Source organism: Octopus bimaculoides, chromosome 9, assembly GCF_046866305.1.
Source record: "Octopus bimaculoides isolate indiv1 chromosome 9, ASM4686630v1, whole genome shotgun sequence".
Lineage (NCBI taxonomy): Eukaryota > Metazoa > Mollusca > Cephalopoda > Octopoda > Octopodidae > Octopus > Octopus bimaculoides.
The window spans coordinates 68850665-68875391 of NC_142936.1; the positions used below are offsets into that span (position 1 = coordinate 68850665).

Sequence of the window (24727 nt, forward strand, 5' to 3'; positions counted from 1 at the left end):
ATGTCGCCTGGAGGCCATGGTTGAAGTCAATGGCGATTTTATTGAATAATTTTACTCTTTAGTATTTCAAGATATTTTTATGTAGAGATGTTAATGTTATTTTCATTTTTGCGTAATTTAGACAACAGTTTATTCACTGCACCCTGTAGATATATATAAGTATATATACACACACACATAAACACACACATATCTATATTCATGTGTGTGTGTGTGTGTGTGTATTAATGTTTACAGCATTAACATAAGTGCTACTAATAGTACTGAGTTTCATGCTATGGAGACATGGTAATTTGGCAGATTTATATAAAGTACCTTGTGTCTCTAAGCACTCTTTCAGACTCAGTACACATGGTCAGTCCTATTTGAAAACCAGGATGCTGGTACATGAGAAAACATTTAGACATTATTGTGGATTATTTTTTAGAAACTTTAAAACTTTAGAAAATTGATATTTATTATTTTTAATCCTTAAATGTTTTAGAAATCCATTTGAATATTTTCTAATTTTGTGGTGCATCTGGACTCACTTTGTGATACAAGATAACATTTTAACATACTCACCATCTGAGACCTACTCACTTCGTATATATAATGAAGTGAGTACCAGTATAATTAATATAAATGGTTTGGTTTACTATATCAATTATAATTACACTGTAGTGCTGAGAGAAAAAAATACAGGAATCCTTTGTGCCATGGAATGTGTAAAGTACAGGAATCTTTTGCCATAGAGTGTTTTTTTTTTCCAAACTACCATGTTTATCAGCACACTACACAAATTCTCATCCTTGATCCATGTACTCATGAATCGTTCCATTTTAAGCATTATATTAGATTTATGGGGAAATATGGTGGAGGCAGTTAACGGAGTAGCTTCTGGAGCACTTGACATAATTTTCTCTCTGTACTCTGTCACATCTTGTTACCACAGTACAAGTTGCAACATTTAATGTTTCAGTAATATAACTCAGGTTTTCTTCCACATCAAGTCATTTTAAAACGCCAAGTTTGATATTCAGTGTAATCTTTTTATGGTTTCTTTCCACACAGTTGCCTTCAGTTCTACTTAATATCTTCTTTCCAGACATCTTAAACTGAAGAGAAATCCAAAAGTGCCAGTAATTAATTTTCCACAATAAATATGTAGTAAAAAAAAAAAAATTAGCTGAGGAAAGATCTGTTTTGAGAGAGTGGAAAATTCTTACTCCTATGGATGCAATAATGAAAATGAGATGAAAAGGTGAAGGACTGAGGAAGAGAAATACGATATGATTACAGTTAGCTGAGTGGAGGCGCAATGGCCCAGTGGTTAGGGCAGCGGACTCGCGGTTTCGATTCCCAGACCAAGCGTTGTGAGTGTTTATTGAGCGAAAACACCTAAAGCTCCACGAGGCTCCGGCAGGGGATGGTGACGAACTCTGCTGTACTCTTTCACCACAACTTTCTCTCACTCTTACTTCCTGTTTCTGTTGTGCCTGTAATTCAAAGGGTCAGCTTTGTCATACTGTGTCACGCTGAATCTCCCCGAGAACTACATTAAGGGTACACGTGTTTGTGGAGTGCTCAGTCACTTGCATGTTAATTTCACGAGCAGGCTGTTCCGTTGATCGGATCAACTGGAACCCTTGACGTCATAAGCGACGGAGTGCCAACAGCAACAGTTAGCTGAAAGGCCACCAGATTTTATTGGCAATTTGCCCCTTATACTTCTGACTTAAACACGCACTCACACACTACACAAATATTCATACACACCCCTTGATACACACATGCTCATACACACACACACACATTCTCTATTATTATTGGAATGAAATTCAATCATTATATTATAATATAGTATAGTATATGCTATTTATATTTGTTATTTCCAGTTATTTTAATTTGTTTGATTTTTAAATTAAGCCATAGTTAGTATTCTATTTCAGTGTTTTTAATGTTAGGTTTAATTTGTTACCTGTTTAATTAATTTAAGATTCTAGATTATATACCAGCACAAGTATATATTGATGTACATACTTGTTGCGTGTGCTTGTGTGTGTATGTATATATGTGTGTATACATACATATATATACTTGTATGCATGTACGTAGGCACATATACATGCATACATGCACAAACATAGGTATAAATTTGGTTTCACTTTTACTTTATTTTATTCCATGAACAGAAATTTAATTTTCCTTTCTTTTATTCATTATATTAATTTACTCATATATAATATAACCCATTATTCATCATTATTACTATTACTATTATTGAATTGAAATAACAGGAATAATTTTAATGCATACATACACACTCGCACATATACATACATGCATAGTAAACATGTTTATATATTCTGTATATTCCGAAAGTATCCTAATAAAATCCTTATTGTCCTCTGAAAATCCTGATGATTTTCCTTATAAGGTATTTAAAATGCAAAATTATATTTTTATATATGTTTTGTAATTTTAATCTTATTTGAGAATTAAAACAATTGTTGGTGAATATGTTGATTAATTAATAAATTAATTTGTATCCATTAGATCCTTGTTTTCTAACCCAATAAAAATGTTTGATATCTTATGATATTCTCTATAATATATTCATTGAAGAATTATCTCTTCAAAATTTAATATATTAAACTTATGTATCATGGATAAATATCCTTATAGTAGGTCTGAATATCCCCATTGTGACTATATATATATATATATATATATATATATATATATATATCATCATCATCATCATCGTTTAACGTCCGTTTTCCATGCTAGCATGGGTTGGACGATTTGACTGAGGACTGGCAAGCCAGAAGGCTGCACCAGGCTCCAATCTGATCTGGCAGAGTTTCTACAGCTGGATGCCCTTCCTAACGCCAGCCACTCCAAGAGTGTAGTGGGTGCTTTTACGTGCTGGTGGCACGAGGGCCAGTCACATGGTACTGACAACGGCCACGCTCAAAAGGGTGTTTTTTATGTGTCACCTGCACGGGAGGCATTGCTGAAAAGTTCTTGGCTTTGAGTAAAAAAAAATATAGGAGGATCAGTTAATTATGATTTTATTCAACATATTCTCCTCTCACATTCACACACTTACTGCAGCAGTCCTTCAGTGTTTCAAAGCCCTATAAAAAAACTTTTGAGTACCCCATCATATATACATATACTTACATTATATATACTTTATACATACATGTATGCTGGTGCCATGTAAGAGTGCTTGTGTGCTGCCACGTTAAAAGTACTCAAAAAATTTTGTAAAATGGTTGGTGTTAGGAAGATGCCAAATCAGACTGGAACCTGGTGCAGCTCTCCTGCTTGCCAGCCCTGGTCAAACCATCCAACCCATGCCAGCATGGACAATGGACGTTAAAAAATGATGAAGAAAATGATGCGTGTATATGATGTATGTTTTTCAAATCAGTGATTACATGCTTTGATCTTGACTAAAATGCAAGTGGCCAATGTGCTAAGAAGAAAGTGTAGTTTGAAATTGTTTATAATTTAAAACTTCAAAATCTGAGTTTCCGAAAGTGTGATATTACAGGTCGTATCCTGAAATTAATGGTCATACATTATTGGATATAAACAAACAACCAAACATATAATAAAATAACTAATTTCAGATTTTGACAAAAAGTATTTAATTAGAAAATATGTAACAAGTGGCTAAAAAAACCCTGATATACAAAATGTAGCAACATATTTATATTCTTTTGTATCAGTTCTTATACAAGTGTTGCATTTTAACATAAAATGGAATGTTTTTTTTTGTTTTTACAATCAAGATAGAAGATGTATAGAACACCATTTTATCTCTTAGATGTACCCTTTCTCTTTAAACAAGCTTTGTTACATTCATCCATATAGTGTCACACTTGTTTATTTTTTCTCAAATGTACCCTTTAAAACCTCCCTCAGTCATTAATTTCTAGTAATAAAAACAATTAATCCACAATGAGATGGCTTATTAGGTATATATATATATATATCTCTGCAGGACTAATAAAACCAAAAACAATCCATGGAAAATACAAAAATAGATTTGGATATCCTGAGTTAGCAGAATGAATATGTTAAATGATTTAGAAGTCACTTATTAAATATAATTATTATAGATTTTTCTTTTTAATTGCAGAGAAATCTGATTTTTTTGAAATGATTACATTAGCATTGTAAAAAAGAAAATATTTCTTTTAAAAATATACATTTGAAGGTAATTGCAATTTGAAAACTCATTTCAATATATATATATACATATAAGGCAAAGAAGTAAATGGAGAAGATAATTAGTTGACAAACATCAGCTTACAAGTTTGTAAGCTGATGTTTGTCAACTAATTATCTTCTCCATTTTCTTCTATGCCTTATAAATTCTGGGTAAACTTTTGTTTGCCTCCACTCATACCTATTATTCAATTGTGCTATTGCCTTACAACACAGTAAGCATCTGGATATAAATACATAGGTATACATCCAGTAGTATAGAGGATATCTATTATCCCTTAGATGGTTGTTTAATCTCTAACTCATATAGGCATATATATATATATAAATTCAAAAGGGGGCATTATTATTTTTTCTGTAGTAATGCCCATTATTAATATATATATATATATATATATATATATATATATATATATATATATATATATATATATATATATATAGTAAGATAATAAAAAGCAGTTCTTGGTACAGTATATTATATTTGAAAAAATGAGCAGAGATGGCTTTTGGGAGGATAATTTTCATTTTAATGATAATGTTTCCAGTTACTCTGAGTTTCGAGCATTTTGGAATTTTCTCGATGTGAACTTTCCAGTGCAGTAATTAGATTTTTAAAATTCCTTTTATTTTGTGTGATTTAAGGGAAATTTGGCTGTTGTTTCTAGCAACTTTTATATTTCTTCCCTTCTACCTGGAACAGCGTTCTTACACATGCGCTCAATAGACAGAGAAAGTGATACATACAACGTCATAGATTAAACTTTCTTCTCAGTATTCTTTACCTATTTTTCATAACATTGATACGTAAAAACACACACAACCACACATACGTAATCTGTGACAACAACATACACATTGCTCCCGTTCTCTATCTCCCCCTCTTCCTCTCTCGCTCTCTCAAACGCATACACGTGCAAGAAAACACAATCATTCACGTTCGTCAATGTGGCATAACTACAGAGTTGTACCCACCGACTTTGGAAGGTCATAACTTTCAGAAAAATGAATATTTTTTAATGAAATTTTCTATGCATATATTATTTATTATGTAAATTCCGAATATACACAAATTTTCGATGAAAGTGTTTTGAGAGTGGGGTGGGGGACAATTTTCGGAAATTCCACTTAAATTCCTCTTAACTTCCAGGAAAATGAATATTTTTTCGTGAAATTTTCTACAAATATACCTTGATGTATGTACATTTTGTGCACGTAGAAATTTTGAAGGAAACAACTGCAAGTTATTTTTGAGAAGTGTTCCCCACTCGGTGGTGTTTCGGAGCAAGTTGTCCATATTTGTTTCATTTTTCTCTATTATGTGCTTAAGTGCATCCATAGATTTCTAATGAAGTAATAGGCAGTGAAGAGAAGCCGCCATAAGAAAACTTTTAACTACCTCTATTCCTTTCTCTCCCTCTCTCTACCTCTTCCTCTCTTGCTCTCTCAAACGCATACACGTGCAAGTACACAATCATTCAGTAAAATATAACTCATGTTCGTCAATGCTTTGTAAATATACCACGATTTCCACTAGGGTGTTAGGGTTAGGGTTTTAGGGTCAGAGTCAGGGTCAGGGTTAGGGTTTAGGGTTACGGTTATGGTTAGGGTTAGGATTAGTGTTACGGTTACAGTTTTAGGGTTAGGGTTAGGGTTTAGGGTTAATCTGAAACATTACAGATATGTGAAAAGTACCGACCCTGCCATCTATCATAACTTTTGTTGTTCTGTTTAATATATACATAGATTATGCCTCCAAAGAAGAGAGTTTGCTGGGGAAAGAAAGCAACCAGTTTAAAATGACAGCAACAGACTGCAGCAATTCACCACATTCCAGAAGCTACTTTGAACATAATGCAAAATGGTGCATCAACATCTTCTGCCCAATCTGATAGAATTCTGGCAAAACTGTGTACCAACAGATCGCCAGCAATTGCTTCATCACAAATTGCCGTCCTAGCTCCTGCGAAAAGGGATTACCCTGCTATGTATAATCAGGGTAGCGCAAAAAGTTGTTTTGCACAAGCATTTGTATAGCCAATTAGACGGATGAAATTTACGTACGCTTAATAATGTTACACAAAACAGCCTTCAGACTTTCCCTATTAATTTCATCGTCTTTTGAATTAAGAACATATTTACATCATAAGGGTTTTTTCATTGTAAGGCTTTCTTTTTTAGTTGATTTTCACCTAGCAAGACTTATTGTAGATGGTGTAATAAGTCACACCTGGACAAGGTCGGGTTATACTGCTAGTAAAAAATAAAAATAAGAAATAAAAGATAAAAATAAAAATAAAAAATAAATATAAAAACTAATATAAAAATAAAATAAAAAGATATAAATATCAAAAAATAATAAAAGGATACAAAAAGTAAATGTGTGGCAGCTTGTGTGAAAAAAAGAAGAAAGGAGAAGAAAAGAAGAAAAAAAGGGGAAAAAAATGGAAGGAAAAAAGTTGAAGGTAAGAAAACAAAAGGTAGTTGAAAATGGTAGTGAGAAGAGATTAAACTATCAGGAATAAAGAAATAGAATATTTTTAGGAGTGGTCAAAGAAAGTTGATGAGTTCTTGCCAAAAGATAACCTTTGTGAATCTATTGATTTGAGGTCATTTTATTCATTTTTACCATTTTCAACTACTTTTTGTCTTCTTACCGTCCATCTTTTTTCCTTTCTTCTTCTTTTCTTCTTCTTTTTTCATACATGCTGTTGTATTTATTTTTTGCATCCTTTTATTATTTAAAAAAATTTTTAATATCTTTTATCTTTTTATTTTATATTAGTTTTTATATTCTTAATTTTTTAATCTTATTTTCATTTTTTATTTGTATACTTCTAAGAAAAAATTTGTTGCTATTCTTTTATTCTTTTATTTGTTTCAGTCATTTGACTGTGGCCATGTTGGAGCACCGCCTTTAGTCGAACAAGTCGACCCCAGAACTTATTCTTTGTAAGCCAAGTACTTATTCTATCGGTCTCTTTACTGAACCGCTAAGTTACAGGGTCGTAAACACACCAGCATTGGTTGTCAAGCGATGGTGGTGGAGACAGACACACAAGCTTACACACACACACACACACATATATATATACGACAAGCTTCTTTCAGTTTCCGTCTACTAAATCCACTCACAAGGCTTTGGTCAGCCTGAGGCTATAGCAGAAGACACTTGCCCAAGGTGCCACGCAGTGAGACTGAACCCAGAAACATGTGGTTGATAAGCAAGCTACTTACCACACAGCCACACCTGCTATGTAAACAACCTTCTAAACCACAGAATATCAGTTTGAAAATGGCTATCGAAAAGCTCAAAAACTCATTTGAGTAACTGGAAACATTATCATTATAATAGATATTATCCTCCCAAAAGCCATCTCTACTTATTTTTTCACATATATATATATAAGTAATATTTATCATCACATCAATATGGCTGTTTGACAGTACTACTCTGTTTGACAGTACTACTGTTTCAACCCCAGGCAGATCCTCAGCCAGCTGGTTACCAGTGCAACCTGCACCCTGTATATATTGCAAGCAAGGGTGAAAACCCCTACCATCCTCTAGCAGATTCTTACTACTGGAGGATCTGCCTGAGGTTAAAATGGTAGAAATGTTGAACAGCCATCTTGATGTGACGATAAACATTATTTCTTAGTATTTTTTTTATCTAGTTTCAGCTCATGAGCTGTGGCCATGCTGGGGCACCGGTTACTATTTTCATCTCTTACTGAAATTTTTCTAACTAGCTACTTTGTTTGTTGCAAAATCAGTGACGGATGGTTACTTCTTTTTCTATATATTGCGAGCTGGATCAACTCTCCGCTATTGTTAGCAGTTGGGTATTCATGACTGAAGATGGACAAAACTAGCACAAAATTGTTTGGTCTTGTGATTCCGTTGTCTGCTAGAGGATGGTAGGAGTTCACTCCCCTGCTTACAATATGTACAGGGTGCAGGTGACACCTATAACCAGCTGGTGGAAAATCTGCCGGGAGTTAAAACGATAAAAATGTTGAACAGCCATATTGAAGTGGTGATAAATATTACTTCTTAGTATGGTTACTACTTTCATCTCTTATTGAGATTTTTTTAACTAGTTACTTTGCTTAAATATATATATATATATATATATATATATATATATCATCATCGTTTAACGTCTGCTTTCCATGCTAGCATGGGTTGGATGATTTGACTGAAGACTGGCGAAACAGATGGCTGCACCAGGCTCCAATCTGATCTGGCAGAGTTTCTACAGCTGGATGCCCTTCCTAATGACAACCACTCCGAGAGTGTAGTGGGTGCTTTTACTGGCACAAGGGCCAGTCTGGCGGTACTGGCAACGGCCATGCTCAAATGGTGTTTTTTACATGCCACCTGCACAGGAGTCAGTCCAGCGGCACTGGCAATGACCTTGCTTGAAAGTTTTGTTCTCGTGTCACCGGCACAAGTGCCAGGAAGGTGATGCTGGTAACGATCACGCTCAAATGGTGCTTTTTACGTGCCACCGATACAGAAGCCAGACAGCTGCTCTGGCAGTGATCCCGCTCGGATGGAGCTGTTAGCACTCCAGTGGTATGGGTGCCAGTCATTGAATTTGGTTCAATTTCGATTTCACCTGCCTCAACAGGTCTTTGCAAGCAGAGTTTAGTGTCCAATGAAGGAAGGTTGGCATGGGTGCCAGTCGTCGAATTTGGTTCGATTTCGATTTCACTTGTCTCAACAGGTTTTTGCAAGCAGAGTTTTGTGTCCAAAGAAGGAAAGGTATGCAAAAGTGAGCTGGCTACACCCCTGGTAAAGGCCACGGGTGATGGTCTCACTTGTCTTGCCTGGTTTTCTCACGCACAGCATATTTCCAAAGGTCTCGGTCACTAGCCATTGCCTCAGTGAAGCCTAATGTTTGAAGGTCATGCTTCATCACCTCATCCCAGGTCTACCTCTTCCACAGGTTCCCTCAACTGCTAGGGTGTGGCAATTTTTCACACAGCTATCCTCATCCATTCTCACAACATGACCATACCAGTGCAATGGTCTCTCTTGCACACCACAACTGATGCTTCTTAGGGTCCAACTTTTCTCTCAAGGTACTTACACTCTGTTGAGCATGCACACTGACATATATATATATATATATATACATGCAACATGCAAACACACACACACACATATATATATATATATATATATATATATATATATATATATATATATATATATATATATATATATATATATTCTTTTATTCTTTTACTTGTTTCAGTCATTTGACTGTGGCATGCTGGAGCACCACCTTTTAAAGGTTTTTAGTCAAAGAAATTGAACCCCAGACTTATTCTTTATAATCATAGTACTTATACTATTGGCTTCTTTTGCAAAACTGCTTAGTTATGAGGACATTAACACATCAACATGGATTGTCAAGCAATGATGGGGGTACAAACACTGACACAAAGACACACACACACACACATACACATGACGGGCTGCTATTAGTTTCTGTCTATCAAATCCACTCACAAGTCTTTGGTTGGCCTGAGGCTATTGTAGAAGATACTTGCCCAAGGTGTCAAGCAATAATGCTGTTTAATCTTTTTCTCTCCCATTCAACATCCTTGCCCGGCTGATTTCTTATATGTTTATTTGATATTATGTGGCCTAGCATGTATTAATATTAATAATAATAATAATAATAATAAAAGTTTTGATATTAACATGTGTTACTAACTGCATCCATCTTGCTAACATATTATGCTCACCTGCCCACCCCCACTGCTTCATTCTAAATATACATGACTTCCCTAGCTAACTGTACTCCTGTTCTGTGAGTAGAGGTTTCCCCTCCCTGTACTCATATACTTGTGTACATGTGCCTATCAGAGTACCATAATATAAATGTATGTGTGTACTTATGTGAACCTCATTGTATATATATATATATATATATATATATATATATATATATATATATATATATATATATATGTCAGTGTGGATGTATGTGTTTATGAGTATATAAATGTATATGCTTATGAGTATATATGCATATATTTACATCTACATGTACATTTATGTGGACTACATGTTCATATATGTGTATGTAAGTATGCGTGGATTTATGGGGTGTGTGTCTTTATGTATGAGTATGTAAGATTCATACCATGCGGTGTAGTGTTTGTATAAGTAGACATGGACAATGTAGTATATATAAGCATTAAACGTTAATACTGTGTATATGTATGGGCATATTTGACTACTTTCATGCCCTTCTTAACTCTCTCTTTACTGGTTATTAATCTGGATGGTGTATGAGAGTGAGGAATTGTACTTCATTGAATTTAATACAGGATATACCTAGGTATATATATATATATATAGAGAGAGACATATAGGACAACTTCATGCCCTTCTTACCCCACTCTTTCTGGCCCTTAATCTGGCTACTGTATGGGAAAGTGGAAATTATATTTCATTGGATCAAATACACAATGTACACTACACGACCGAGTAAACGTTTGCACAGATCTTTTTTTCAAACATGGATAAAAGCCTTATAACAACTACTTTCCCATTGTCCCTCCCAAGTACACAATTTTAGGGCTGCAAACATCAATGTTGGCACAATGAAGGGGATATCTGGTGAGATTATCAAAATTATGGAGTGTCCCCATATCGATGTGTGTGGTGTGCAAGAAGACAGATGGAAAAGAACCTCTGCTAGATTCTGCACAGGTAAGAAACAGAGGTTCAAGTGTTTCTGGATAGGCAGGAGTCATGGAATGGGTGGTGTGGGCATACTCTAAGCAGAGAAGTGGGCAGATAAAGTAATTGAGGTAGTCAGAGTATGCAATAGGGTTATCAAACTGAGACTTATCATAGATAGATTAACAATTACATTTATTTCTGCCAATGCTCCACAGGCTGATGATTAGAAAGATCAATTCTATGAGGTCCTTTTGCAGACTACTTCATTGACAAATGACAGAGACTTCATTATTGTAACCAGCAACTTTAATGGACATGTTGGGCAGCTTGCAATTTGTTGAGGCAGAATTTCTATGGCACAATACTCTTTCTGTTGTCAATCCTCACCTGGTTCCCCAAAATGGACTTGAGTATCCTGAGTTTTTCATGGACAATAACAACATTGCGAGACAATGATGCTTGTTTATCACAAAATTCATACAATGTCAAGACAAAGTTACACACATACAAACACAACAAGCTTCTTTCAGTTTCCATCAAACAAATCTACTCACAAGAGCTTGGTTGGCCAGGGCTATAGAAGAGACTAGCCCATGGTACTGTTCAGTGGGACTGAACCAAGACTACATGATTGTGAAGCAATTAAAAAGAAAAGTCTGTAATAATCCTTTCTACTATAGGCACAAGGCTTCAGATTCTTAGGGAGGTGGTTAGTCAATTACATTGACCCCAGTGCTCAGCTCTCACCTATTTCTTTAACCTCAACAGGATCAAAAGCAAAGCTAACCTTGGCAGAATTTGAACTCAGAATCTAAAGGCAGACGAAATACCACAAGGCATTTGTCCAGGTGTGCTAACAATGTTGCTAGCTCACTCCCTGAGGAGAAATCTGTATTAAACGCATTTGATAAGTGGCTCTCAAACGTTTACCCATTTCTTTTGTTTACTCTGGATATCCAGGCCTATTTTTGCATTTTTCTAGATTGTTTTTGTTTCACTAAAACTCCAATGATTAACAAAATAGTTTTCATTTTTGAAGCAAACACTTATGTTCATAACCTAATTGCTAAGTAACCATTCAATGAGATTTAATAATTGACTTTTAATCATTTGCAAATTCATTTCATTTACATGATATCGAAGTCCATTTTTGTATTTTTCCAGACTGTTTTGACTTCATTATCAGTTTCACAGATATATATATATATATACATATACCCCAAATCAAAAATTTCCCCCCAAATAATAAAACAAAAATATTTGAATTTTAGCTTTTGTAGCTAAAAAATTAAGGATTGGCATACGTCAGTTCCGTTTCACACTGACTCTTTACCTGCTTTTTATATCACAAATGCTGGTGTTGTGTAAAAATAGCCATCCATACAATATGGAGTGGAATGTCATTTGAAGATCTGGTTCCCAGAAAGTTTATATGATTTATCAAAGTGTTTTATTTGTTAAAGACAACATATCCATTAACTTGTCCTTTGTGCGTGTGCATGCAGCCACCCACCCACCCACCCGCACACATCATGTAAGACATGAAACTTGTCACTGGAAATTAGTGTATGCAAACAAACACAAGCTTGGCATACTTTATACCTATACATGTGTATGCAATATATATATATATATATATATATATATATATATATATATATATACATACATACATACATACATACATATGTACATACATATATATACATACATATACATACATACATATACATACATTTATGTATATGTATGTGTGTATATATATATGCATATATATGTACATATGTGTGTACACATATGTATATGTATACATACATGCATACATATATATATATATATATATATATATATATATATATATATATATATACACATACACTCACACACTATATATATGTATGCAAGTTATATATACAATTACAGGAGATATGTATGTTAAATACAGAAAATACACTAGGGTTTATTCATGTGCACATGAGTACATAAATACATGTAGTTATACCTGTGCACACATCTCTGGATGCTCATGCAGTTTTTCACCTCATTGAACAACATTGCTTTCCACCTAAAAAGTTTCCTTTTTATAACCTTCTGTTGCTTTAGAAAAAGAAATTCTAAAAATAAAAATTTCATGTTGAGAAAATTCACACTTTAAAAAAAACAAAAAAAACAAAGGTTAACAAATGTTGAAAAGATCAATGTACTGACTTGCTCTTAAAAAATATTTATAAGAAAGCTCAAAATAAACACGTTAATGATATAACTTTTAAACATTTATAAATTGAGATCAAAGTTAGTAAATAATTTAAGTATTTTAAATGATATTTTTGGGTCTATGAATGGATCAAGATATGATTTTATAGTGGACTGTCATGCCAAGTGTTGAGGATTCAGAAATTTGATGAAGAATCCCATTTTTTTTTTTTAATGTTTGGGACTAAGTTGCCAATGTATGATTTCACATGATGAAAAACAGTTTTTTTCTAGTGGAGGTAGGAGGGACTTGTTAGATAAATACCTTGATCTTTAACACTTGTTACCTTAAAATTATTTTAGAAATTTATCTTCTTCTACATGTAGGTGAACATAAAGCTCAAGCAGAATTGATTAGGTGAACAGTTGAAACTGTTAGGTGAACAATGAAAGCATGCTAGCGCCATTTTTGTATATGATAAATCAAGTTTTGAAGGTTTCTTAAACAAAAATGAAATCAAATATAATTTGTAATTTAAACAACAACAAATACAAGAAAAAATATAATAGCTACCATTATAATCATCAACATAACATGGAATTGGTAATACATAGTGTTAATCACCAAATGTTATTTAGTTTGTTTAACACAGTAGCAATATTGACGAAGATTTGGATAACGGCTGGCGATACAGTTGGGTGCAGAGCCGTATTTATTTATTCGACTTATTTCACCCGTCTTCACTATATATGTATCCAAGGCTACATTATGTTTTAAGGTGACTTCAAACAAGCCATTACCAGGTGTTACATGAAATGTTACTTGTATAAGGTATTCCTTTTCAATCATTTTGTCAGAAAGGTCAGCAAATCGTCCATCATGATCACTACTTCCTTTGAATTTGAGCAATTGTTCAGTGGCATGAAATCTGAAAGCCTGCTTAATGTCAAAAAGTTTTAATTCTCTGCATTCTGAGCGAAAATTACTTGTTAATGAATTTATAAACCGTACAGCTTCCATTGCAGATTTTTTAATTCTCTCATCATCAAAGGAAACAGGTTTCCAGTGAAGACAGGCACACCAATGTGGTTCAATGTCAGCATCCAGACAAGAGCGTTTCTTTGGAACTTCTTTAAAAAGACTTATTCCTCGAGATGCTGTAGAACCAATTTTAAAATCAGTGAAGTCAAAGAGATGCATCAATGTTTCATGAATATCAAATGGTGTAGTAAGTCGATGTGTGTTTGTTTTAAAATTTTTGTAGGCCTCAGGATATTTGGTTGGAAACCATTGTGGAAAAAGAAAACTAAAATAGGGCATGCGTTCTTCAAGTTTTCCCTGAACTGTTTCCCTAACATTCTGAAATCTAGCTCCATGATCAGCCATCAGGATTAAAATAGTATTATCTAGATGACCTGATGTTTTCATGAAAGTCAAGAAAGAAAATAAATCATTGTCAATGTGTTGAATCAGATTGTTATCTCCATGGCTACACTCTGAGTAAAACAAAAAGGAAAATATTGGTTTGGTGTTATACATCTCAACTAAATGTTTGATCCAGTTAAAAAAAATACTAAAACGCCTTTCAGAACCTAAACAGTAAGCTTTGTGTTTGGAATAGTGTCTTTCAGCCTCCATTTGAAATGTTCGCATATAATGATCAACAGGCTGATTTTTAAATCCCAACATACGGTATGTAAAAGTTCCTATGCTGGGGCTGTCTTCTCCATACTGTGTGACATAACCAGCATCTCTGAAATTTTTCCAAATCCATGGGTGGCCATCAACAACACTAGCATTTTTATGATTCCTACGAGCTTCAGGTAACTCCCATTCAGTTTTCCCCGTCAAAATAGGAAGAAGTGCTTGAGGGGTGCCATCACCAACAATGTTATATCCATTCAGAACCAGTCCACCAAGTTCAGTAAAATACTTATGTGACTTTGGTAACATGCGTAACCAGGTCATGTGAGAGACAGAATCAATTCCAAACATTATAACGTTTAATTTAAGCATATTTCTGGGAGCTTGAGTTTTTTCTGATCTCTTCAAGTTCTGTTCATGTTTAGCTATTGCGCAGTGAACATTGTCATAATAATGACCATTTTGACTTTTACATGATATGCGAAAGAAATCTGAAGATATTAAAGTGCCATTCTGTATATTTTTAATTACAGGTCCATCACTAATTGCAAAATCATCAGCACCACGTATTATTGGAATATAATCACACACAAAGTTACCATATTTCAAATTCATTTTTGGTGACTTTAGTAAGACACCTTTTTTAACAAATATCCAGTTTTCATCTTCATTGCATTTTATTTCAGGAAGTTTCTTAAAAAACTTTGTAATTTGAGGATTATTTGGATCAAGCTGGGGATGAATACAGCTCTGATTCTCAGTTGAAATCTGTCTTTTGTTGATGCTAAAGATTTCCTGGGTGATTAGTTTTGAAACCAATAGGATAATGGTGATAAAAAGGCACACAAATAAGATCTTGTCATGTTTTCGCCTTTGGCGAAAAATAAAACAAAAATATTTGCCAGAAAACATGATGATTTCAATACATGGCAAAATTCTCTTTTATCCCAGCAAACATCAGAAGGGTGAAATATTGGTAACTGGTCCACCTATCCAATTCTTGACTTCATTTAGATAACTTGATTTGATCATATGTTGGATACTGAAAATATACACAAAAAAAAGGGGCAAAAAAAAGCCAAAATATTAAAAACAGAATTGAACAGACATGAAATAATTATCTATTTAAAATGCTAAATTTAAAAGAAATACTGGTCAACATGAGAGCCATCAATTTCTAACAATTGTTGCCTATCAAATATGTAGATACACATCTAAGCAGAGTAAATAGAGAGTGACCTACTCACCAAGGCGTTGTATATTTGTGTCTGCATCCTGTCTGATCCCACACTAATATAATTAATCCATATTATGTAACACACACACACACCCCTATGCATACACACAGATTTCAACCTAGAATAACCATACAAACCAACCAATCTGCAGTAAACTACTTTTATGTAACATTCAATTTGAACACAGGGGAAATAATACCTTTACAGATAGCCAAACCAGGCGCTTTTAAATATAAAAATAAACTCAAACTCCCATTGATAATCAGAAATCTAGTCAGCAACATAAGCTGGAGAATATCAACAACTTTGAAAAAAAAAATCACTATGCTGTGCCATTCCATAATGTGTCCTACTTGTTAAAATTCCATTTAGTTATTTATTTGTGCAGCTGAAGATGGCACTGCATTTAAATTGATGTAATGATTGCATTGTTCAATTGAATGGAGCCACTTGAAACAGTCGTATTGCATCACTTCTTGATATCCTGTTGCTTATTTTGATTTTATTCACCTTACTTCAAGCTGTGCGGATAATACTGGACTGACTTGGTGCTTCAGTTTAAGTACCTAATTCAACTGAATTTATATATCTATATATTTATGTGTGTGTGTGTCTTTGTGTCTATGTTTGTCCCCACCACCATCGCTTGACAACTAATGTTGGTGTGTTTATGTCCCTGTAACTTAGAATTTCAGCAAAAGAGATTGATAAAATAAGGACTATGCTTACAAAGAATAAGTCCTGTGGTCGATTTCTTTGACTAAAAAACCCTTTCAGGCAGTGCTCCAGCATGGACGCAGTCAAATGACTGAAACAAGTGAAAGAATAAAAGAATGCCAAACTCCATTATTCTATAAAGAACTCTTCAAAAAGACTAAAATAAAATTACAAATACATTAGCCCAAACCATTCAACCACATACACATGCATAAACAAGCATAGGAAACCAAATTTTCAATACATAAAGTTAAAAAAAAAAAATCCCTAACCTCAACAGACACATTCAGATATACAAGCTCACTCAAAGACTTATAATTAAAAAAAAAAACATATACATCAATAAAAGAAACAAAAACCTTTAATTTGTTTAACACCTCTCAACTGGCACGAAGCTGCCTTGGGAGAGACATGTTGTAAGCAAGTGCATAGATAGGATCCCAATTGACTCTTGTACGGCTGGCTTGATGAGGATAAAAGAAATGTTGGAAGGCCCTGGCTCCACTTTAAAGACAAACTAAAGGAAAACCTCAAATTTGCAGATGTTTCTTTTGCTTCCTTTGAAGAGCTTGGCTAAGAGCTATGCAAATGGGATCAACCCCTTTTGAAGCAATTGAAAACTTCGAAAGTCAACAATTGATTAATCTTGAAGAAAAGAGAAGTAAGGTAAAAGTAAAAGAAATGCAATTCCGGCAGATCATTGTAATGGTTCTGTGTCCTGTCCTCAATGTGGACAATCTTGCAAATCTTTAGCTGGATTAAAGTTACCTCAGAGACACAAACACAAGTAATAACAATTATACTAAGCTCCCCGGCCCTGGTACATCAAAATCAACAAGAGAGATAGCCAAACCAGTCTATGTAGCCTAAGAATGGCTATCAGGAACTCTTTGCATTCATGTAACACTAAACTCATCAGATTTAAATCTCATGGACTGCTAAGTCTGGAGCATTGTTGAAAGGGCGACTAATTAAAACTCTCATAATACTATACCTTCACTGAAGGCTGCCATTGTTCATGTCATGTTCAAAATTAATAAGAGCCATTTAGTGCAGACATGTCAATAAATCTGGTCTTCCGTTGAAGCAGTCTTCAAAGCTGGAGGTAATTTCAGACAATAATCTTAGAAAGCTTACTGAGAACATATTACACTTTTACTCTTTTACTTGTTTCAGTCATTTGACTGCGGCCATGCTAGAGCACCGCCTTTAGGATATGCATAAATTTTTTATTAAAATACATTTGGTTCTTGTTAAATTAGAGTTTGTTTATTAGATTACCACATATAACCTCAAATCTTCAAATACCTCTTTCACCCTGTTATATATATATATATATATATATATATATATATATATATGTAAACAACATATATGTAAACAAACGAGGGCAAAATGAGTGAAATACGTAAACAACATGAAAAAATGGAAAACAGGACAAGTTAACACAAAAACTTGTACTGTTTTCCATTTTTTTCTCGTTGTTTACATATTTCACTCATTTTTCTTTGTTTGTCTAAGTATTTCACTCGTTTTTGTCCTGTTACTTTCCACCTACCCTGTTACTGTCTTCTATCTATAGTCCACATCTTCTATCTATCTCCCATGCATATGTTATTTGCACTGTTGGTGACGTCCTGTACCCATTTATGCATGTATATATGTATATATATATAATTATTATTTATTTATTTAATTGAACATGACGCAGCTATTCCCAAGTAAGTTTATCTTCACGCATTTTTTGTGCGACTCTCTACCATGTACTGCTTTCTTCCTCTCGTCTTTGCTTCCTTCTTCCTCTCTGCTTCTCTAATTTCTTTTCTCCCCCTCCTTCACTATTTTCTATCTGTCTGTCTCTCTCTCTCTCTCCTCTTTCCCTTTCTCTCTCTCTCGTTGCTCACATGTGACCATCGTCCATCCTTCTTTTTCTCACGTGATCATCTTTCTTTTCCTGGTTGGACGTCTAAATGACTGGACGTTTTTTTTCTCTCTCTCTTCTATCTTTTCTCTATTCAAAAAAAAATCTCTCTCAGCATTTACTATTCTTCTTTCATTCCGGTCTAATGACCCTCCATGTCTGTTTTCATTCGGTTTCCTTGTATTATGTCTCCTCTGTTATTTTTTTGTTCCCAACTTTGACCCTCTATAAACCCAAAATTTTATTTTAGAATTTATGGGAGCTACTGTCTTTGAAGACTCATATTGTCACTTGAATGCTTGAAATGAGGAGTAGATAGACAGCTGACAACTGATGAAGGATCCTTTTTCTGTGTTAATTTGTCCTGTTTTCCATTGTTTTCTTGTTATTTAAGTATTACACTCATTTTTCCCTTGTTTGGTTATGTATTTACTTATTTTTATCCTGTAATTACTGTCCTCATCTTGTATCTATCTCTCATGTGTATGTTATTTGCACCGTTGGTGATGTCTTGTACCCATATATGCTTGTATATGTGTATATATATATATACATACACACATGCATACATACATACATACATATATATATACATACACACACACACACATATATATATATATATATATATATATATATATATATATATATATGTATATATATATACATATATATATATGTATGTATATATATATATATATATATATGTATGTATGTATGCATGTGTGTATGTATATATATGTATATATCTGTATCATCATCATCATCATCATCATCATCATCATCAGCTTTCAGTTCATCCTAAATACATAATCCTCTCTCTCTCCCTCTCTTTCTGTCTCTCTCTCCCTCTCTTTCTGTCTCTCTCTCCCTCTCTTTCTGTCTCTCTCTCCCCCTTCTCCTGTTCTTTCTTTCTCTCTCTCTCTCTCTCTCCATGTTTTGCTCTTATCTGCTTTCCCTATGTATGTATGTAAGTACAATGCAGGAGTGGCTGTGTGGTAAGTAGTTTGCTTACCAACCACATGGTTCCAGGTTCATTCCCATACACACACATACATACATACATGCATACACACACACATACATACATGCATACACACACATATACACACATGCATACATACACACACATACATACATACATCCATACATACATCATTATCATCATCATCACTGTTCAACGTCTGTTTTCCATGCTGGCATGGGTTGGACGGTTTACAAGTTAAACACTACCCTTCAACCTATTCAGTATGTCCATAACACATTGCTCTACATCCTTAATCCACCCTTTTGGCCAAATTTATTAACCATTTAGACCTACAAGCCTGCCCCTACTATTCATATTATTCAGTATGTCCATAACATATTCCTCTATGCTCTTATTATTGATAAAATAAATCTAGGTATGTACCCAATTGTTACTTTATTTTATTTATTTTACATCAACACTATTATTTACTTACTTTTTGTGTGTATATATCTTAGGTTGGTGCATAAGGAACAAAAATAGATAAAGTTATTTCAGTGAGGCAGAAACTATGACTACTTCATTGTCTTACACCTGACACACACACACACACGCACACAGAAGTATGCCCCCCCCACACACACACACAGAAGTATGCCCACACACACAGAAGTATGCCCACACACACACACACAGAAGTATGCCCACACACACACACACAGAAGTATGCACACACACACACACACAGAGAAATGTGCACACGGACATATACATGCATGTACATGCATGCAAATATACGTATGCAAAAACACCATATGTCCATACATGCTTAAACACTGACATATGTATGTATATGGATGTGTATATATATATGTGTGTGTGTGTGCATTATATATACATACACAAATATATGTATGCATGCATTCATACACGTGAATATCTATTATATAATGCACAACTGCACACGCACACACACATATACATATACACGTATATACATACATATGCACATACACACACACACATACAGATATACATACATAAACACATCCACATAAACACAGACACAGGCACACACACATGTACACATCACATCAAAGACACAGATCTATATACATACACATACTCACACATGTATGTATATATATATATATATATATATATATATATATATATATATATATATATATATATATATATATATATATATATATATACATATATATGTATGTATGTACACACCATGTATATAAAATATTTATTTTACATAAATATTCAGGAGACCCAGCCAAAAGTGCTGGCAGGAAGGAAATGGGGGGGGGGGGGGTAAGAGAAACTGTTGACCTGGCAGAGTCCAACATGAACACGATAGAGGAGGGGTCTAGGAACTGTAGATCAGTGGAGGCTGGACTGAATTGGCAGCAAGATCAATGAAATATCCAAGAGAAAACCAAGGGCCAGAAGGGGGTCCCTTTGACCTGTGAGATTAGTTATTCTGGGAAGAAAAAAGCTATATATGAGTGTGTGTGTACATGTGTGTGTATGTATATATATATATATACACAGGGTGGATGGAAAGTAACTAGACATTAGAAATTGCTTATAGAATTTTTAGTATCTGAAGTCATGATGAAAACATGTTTTAAACAGACAACACTAATGGGGATTTCTTATTGTCTTATTTCTTATTTTCCAGATGGCTAATTGCTTGACTGTTTTAGAGCAAGCTAAGATAGCAGCACACTATGAAGTGTGGAATTCCATTGTTTTGTTTTAGAGATGCATGGAAAGGTAAGCATGCAACACTATGTCCAGGGAAAAAAAAAAAAGGTTGTCACGCAAAGCTGATGACCATGGGCTCTGTGAACGATTCAAGAAGAAGTGGTCGTCCAACCACATCCCGATCAGTGGAGAACGTGACAGCAGTGCAGGAAATGTTTAATTGCAGCCCACAAAAATCAATACGGCAAACAGCTCATAAAAGTGGACTAACAAGACACACAATACGTATGGTGTTGCATAAAGAATTGAATTTATGTCCGTGGAAACCCCATTATGTGCAGGAGCTAAAATCTGAAGATTGTGACCGCAGAAGTCCAGAACTCCAAGAAGTCTATATCTCGCTCTATGTGATTTTAACCAGTGGGGTTATACAAAAGGGGTATACAAGACAAAACCTCGCACACTGCAGGACTTGGAGACATGGATTCAGGAGGTTCTCAGTAATATCCCAGACGACGTCCTTCATGAGGTTGTTCATTCCATCCCTGGCCATTTGAGGAAACCAGTTGATGCCGCTGGTGTTTATGTTGAAATATGAAGATTTACTTTCATTTTCCCAGGTAATGAAGAACATGTATCAGTTATTTCAATAAATTTGTAAAAGGAATATGGATTTTATTACCAATTTTTAATGCCTACTTACTTTTCAATCACCCTGTGTGTGTATACACACACACACACACACACATACATATATACATATATATATATATATATATATATATATATATATGTATAGATATATATGCACTCACATACATACTTACACATACATACACACATCCACACACATACTCACACACACACACACACACACATATGCATACATACATCAATAAATACATAGATATGTACATACATATATGCATGCATATACACATATAAGCATATATACACTCATATTCCTGCATACATACATGTATATCTATATCTGTCTGTCTATCTGTCTGTCTGTCTATCTATCTATCTATCAATCTATCTATCTATCTATCTATCAAGTATATCTATCTATCTAGTATATCTTGTGTGTTCAGTTAGATGTATGACTGCTACTGTTGAGTTTAGAGCTCCACATAGATTGTCATCATTCAGTCTGCTTTCAGTATAGTGTTTAAGTTATGGCTATAATTAGTAGTGTTACAGACAATGGTATTCAAAGCAAATGTAAGAGAAATTATGATAAACACAAATTTATATCATTTGTTCTCTTTGTACGTTTCACTATTGTAGTTGTTTGGAACGATATTGGCTGTTACAAACCAACCACAATGATGAAACATATGTAGGGAACAAACAATGTAAACTTGTGTCTATCATAAGCTATATATAATTGTGGTGGTGGTGGGCATTATGCTAATAATAAACAATAGACTGGTTCTGTAACAATTCTTTTATTATTATTAGTCAGTTCATTTAATATTCAATTAACTGTTTGATTGTTCAATAAATTGTTTGATTGTTCAATAAATTGTTTGATCACTCAACCAGCTAGGTTTGTCAAAGTTCTTTTGTTGTTATTCAAGGCACAATAAAATCTATTTCAACAACTGAGTTCACACCAATAATTGTGCAAACCAAATGTGAAAATAATATATATATGAATAATAAATTAGTTTGATACTTTATACACACATAGACACACACACACACACACACACACACATGTTAAATAAAAGATCAACCAGGGCCCTTTGACAGGCCCCTTCTTTTTGAGATTACTGCATGAAACTTGGCAAGAAATTCCGCAAAAGAATATTTGTCATCTGATCAGTAACATGCCTAATAGGGTCCTTGCCTTGAAAAATGAAAAGGGTATGTCTACTAAATATTAAATATTCACATTATAATAATTAATAAATAATTTGAATATATAATTTCAGATTCAGATTTTAATGATTATAAGGGTGTCTATTTATTTCTGTATTTATGTATATATATGCGCGCGTGTGTGTGTATGTATGTATAGACATAAACTGCAAACATGAAATTATGAGTTTACAGTCATGAATGAATCATCTCATTTTCATGTGGACAACCTAAAATCAACGAATCAGCTTGAAGCTACATCATGAACATCTTGAATGTTCTTGAGACTTGTGCCCCTTTTCACTAGTTAAGCAGTTTGAGTCCTAAATCACAGCTGAGCAGTGTTTTTCAAGAGAGACAGATCTTAGCCCTCACCAAACAAAGAAAAGAACTTTAACAAAGTTTAGCAGACTCGAATCTTTATGTCACCACTTTCCGGATAACAAATGGCTGAGCAAATACAGTTAAGTCAATCCCTAAATCCTAGTCATGTTACCAGTGAGAATTTGATCATTTATATATGTACATATGCTTAACCTTCTCTTAAGAATATCTGTTGCTAAATGTTAACAGGTTTGCTTTTGTTGTAATATATGCATCCAGTTTTATCTCACACTGTCATTAATACAGCAACAACATGAACTCAAAAACGACACAACACATCTCAATATCCAAACCACAACATACCTAGTACTCTTGTAGTTTCTTCAACTAGCACTGCTGTCACATATGAGCACTTGGTTAGATCTGTAGTAATGGTTTTTATCATAAACTGGTCCTTGGTATGTGTGAACCGTACTTTGGCTCTTTTTGCCTAGAACTGGGGCAACTTCAATACAACAGTGTTTCCACTTGTCATAATCAAACTGGGGTACCAAATATAGCTTTTTAATAAGCTACATAAATAATTAGGTTGACAATAAGCCATAATTAGTTAGATTATAATTTATTGATTTAAAATTTTGGCACAAGGCCAGCTATTTTTGGTTACTCTTTTACTCTTTTACTTGTTTCAGTCATTTGACTGCAGCCATGCTGGAGCACCGCCTTTAGTCGAGCAAATCGACCCCAGGATTTATTCTTTGTAAGCCTAGTACTTATTCTATCGGTCTCTTTTGCCGAACCGCTAAGTTACGGGGACGAAAACACACCAGCATCGGTTGTCAAGCGATGTTGGGGAGACAAACACAGACACACAAACACACATATATACATATATACGACGGGCTTCTTTCAGTTTCTGTCTACCAAATCCACTCACAAGGCTTTGGTCGGCCCGAAGCTCTAGTAGAAGACACTTGCCCAAGGTGCCACGCAGTGGGACTGAACCCAGAACCATGTGGTTGGTAAGCAAGCTACTTACCACACAGCCACTCCTATGCCTATTATGCATCCGGTTAGTGGGTAAGTTTATTATTTCAACTCCAGTACTCAACTGGTACTTATTTTTATCAACTCTGAAAGGATGAAAGGTAAAAGTAAAGTTGATGTCAGTGGAATTTGGACTCAGAATGTGAAGATGAACA

General features: G+C 34.3%; 1 protein-coding gene across 8 annotated transcripts in view; it reads right to left on the reverse strand.

Moving 5' to 3' along the window:
- Positions 1 to 448: 448 nt before the first annotated feature.
- The window catches only part of LOC106871747 (uncharacterized), a 77355-nt gene continuing 53076 nt past the window's right edge, over positions 449 to 24727 (reverse strand). For 3 of the 8 annotated variants that reach the window (XM_089357672.1, XM_089357671.1, XM_089357667.1), the window contains exons 3-4: positions 16738 to 16816; positions 12864 to 15812 (exon numbers count right to left, since the gene is read on the reverse strand). In XM_089357672.1, the coding sequence (XP_089213798.1) occupies positions 13757 to 15682 (1926 nt within the window). In that variant the 5' untranslated portion in view covers positions 15683 to 15812; positions 16738 to 16816 and the 3' untranslated portion in view covers positions 12864 to 13756. Of the gene's footprint in view, positions 1098 to 12863; positions 15813 to 16737; positions 16817 to 24727 lie in introns of those variants that run through there. The other 5 variants (XM_089357669.1, XM_089357668.1, XM_052970730.2 and 2 more) reach the window with 2 other exon arrangements.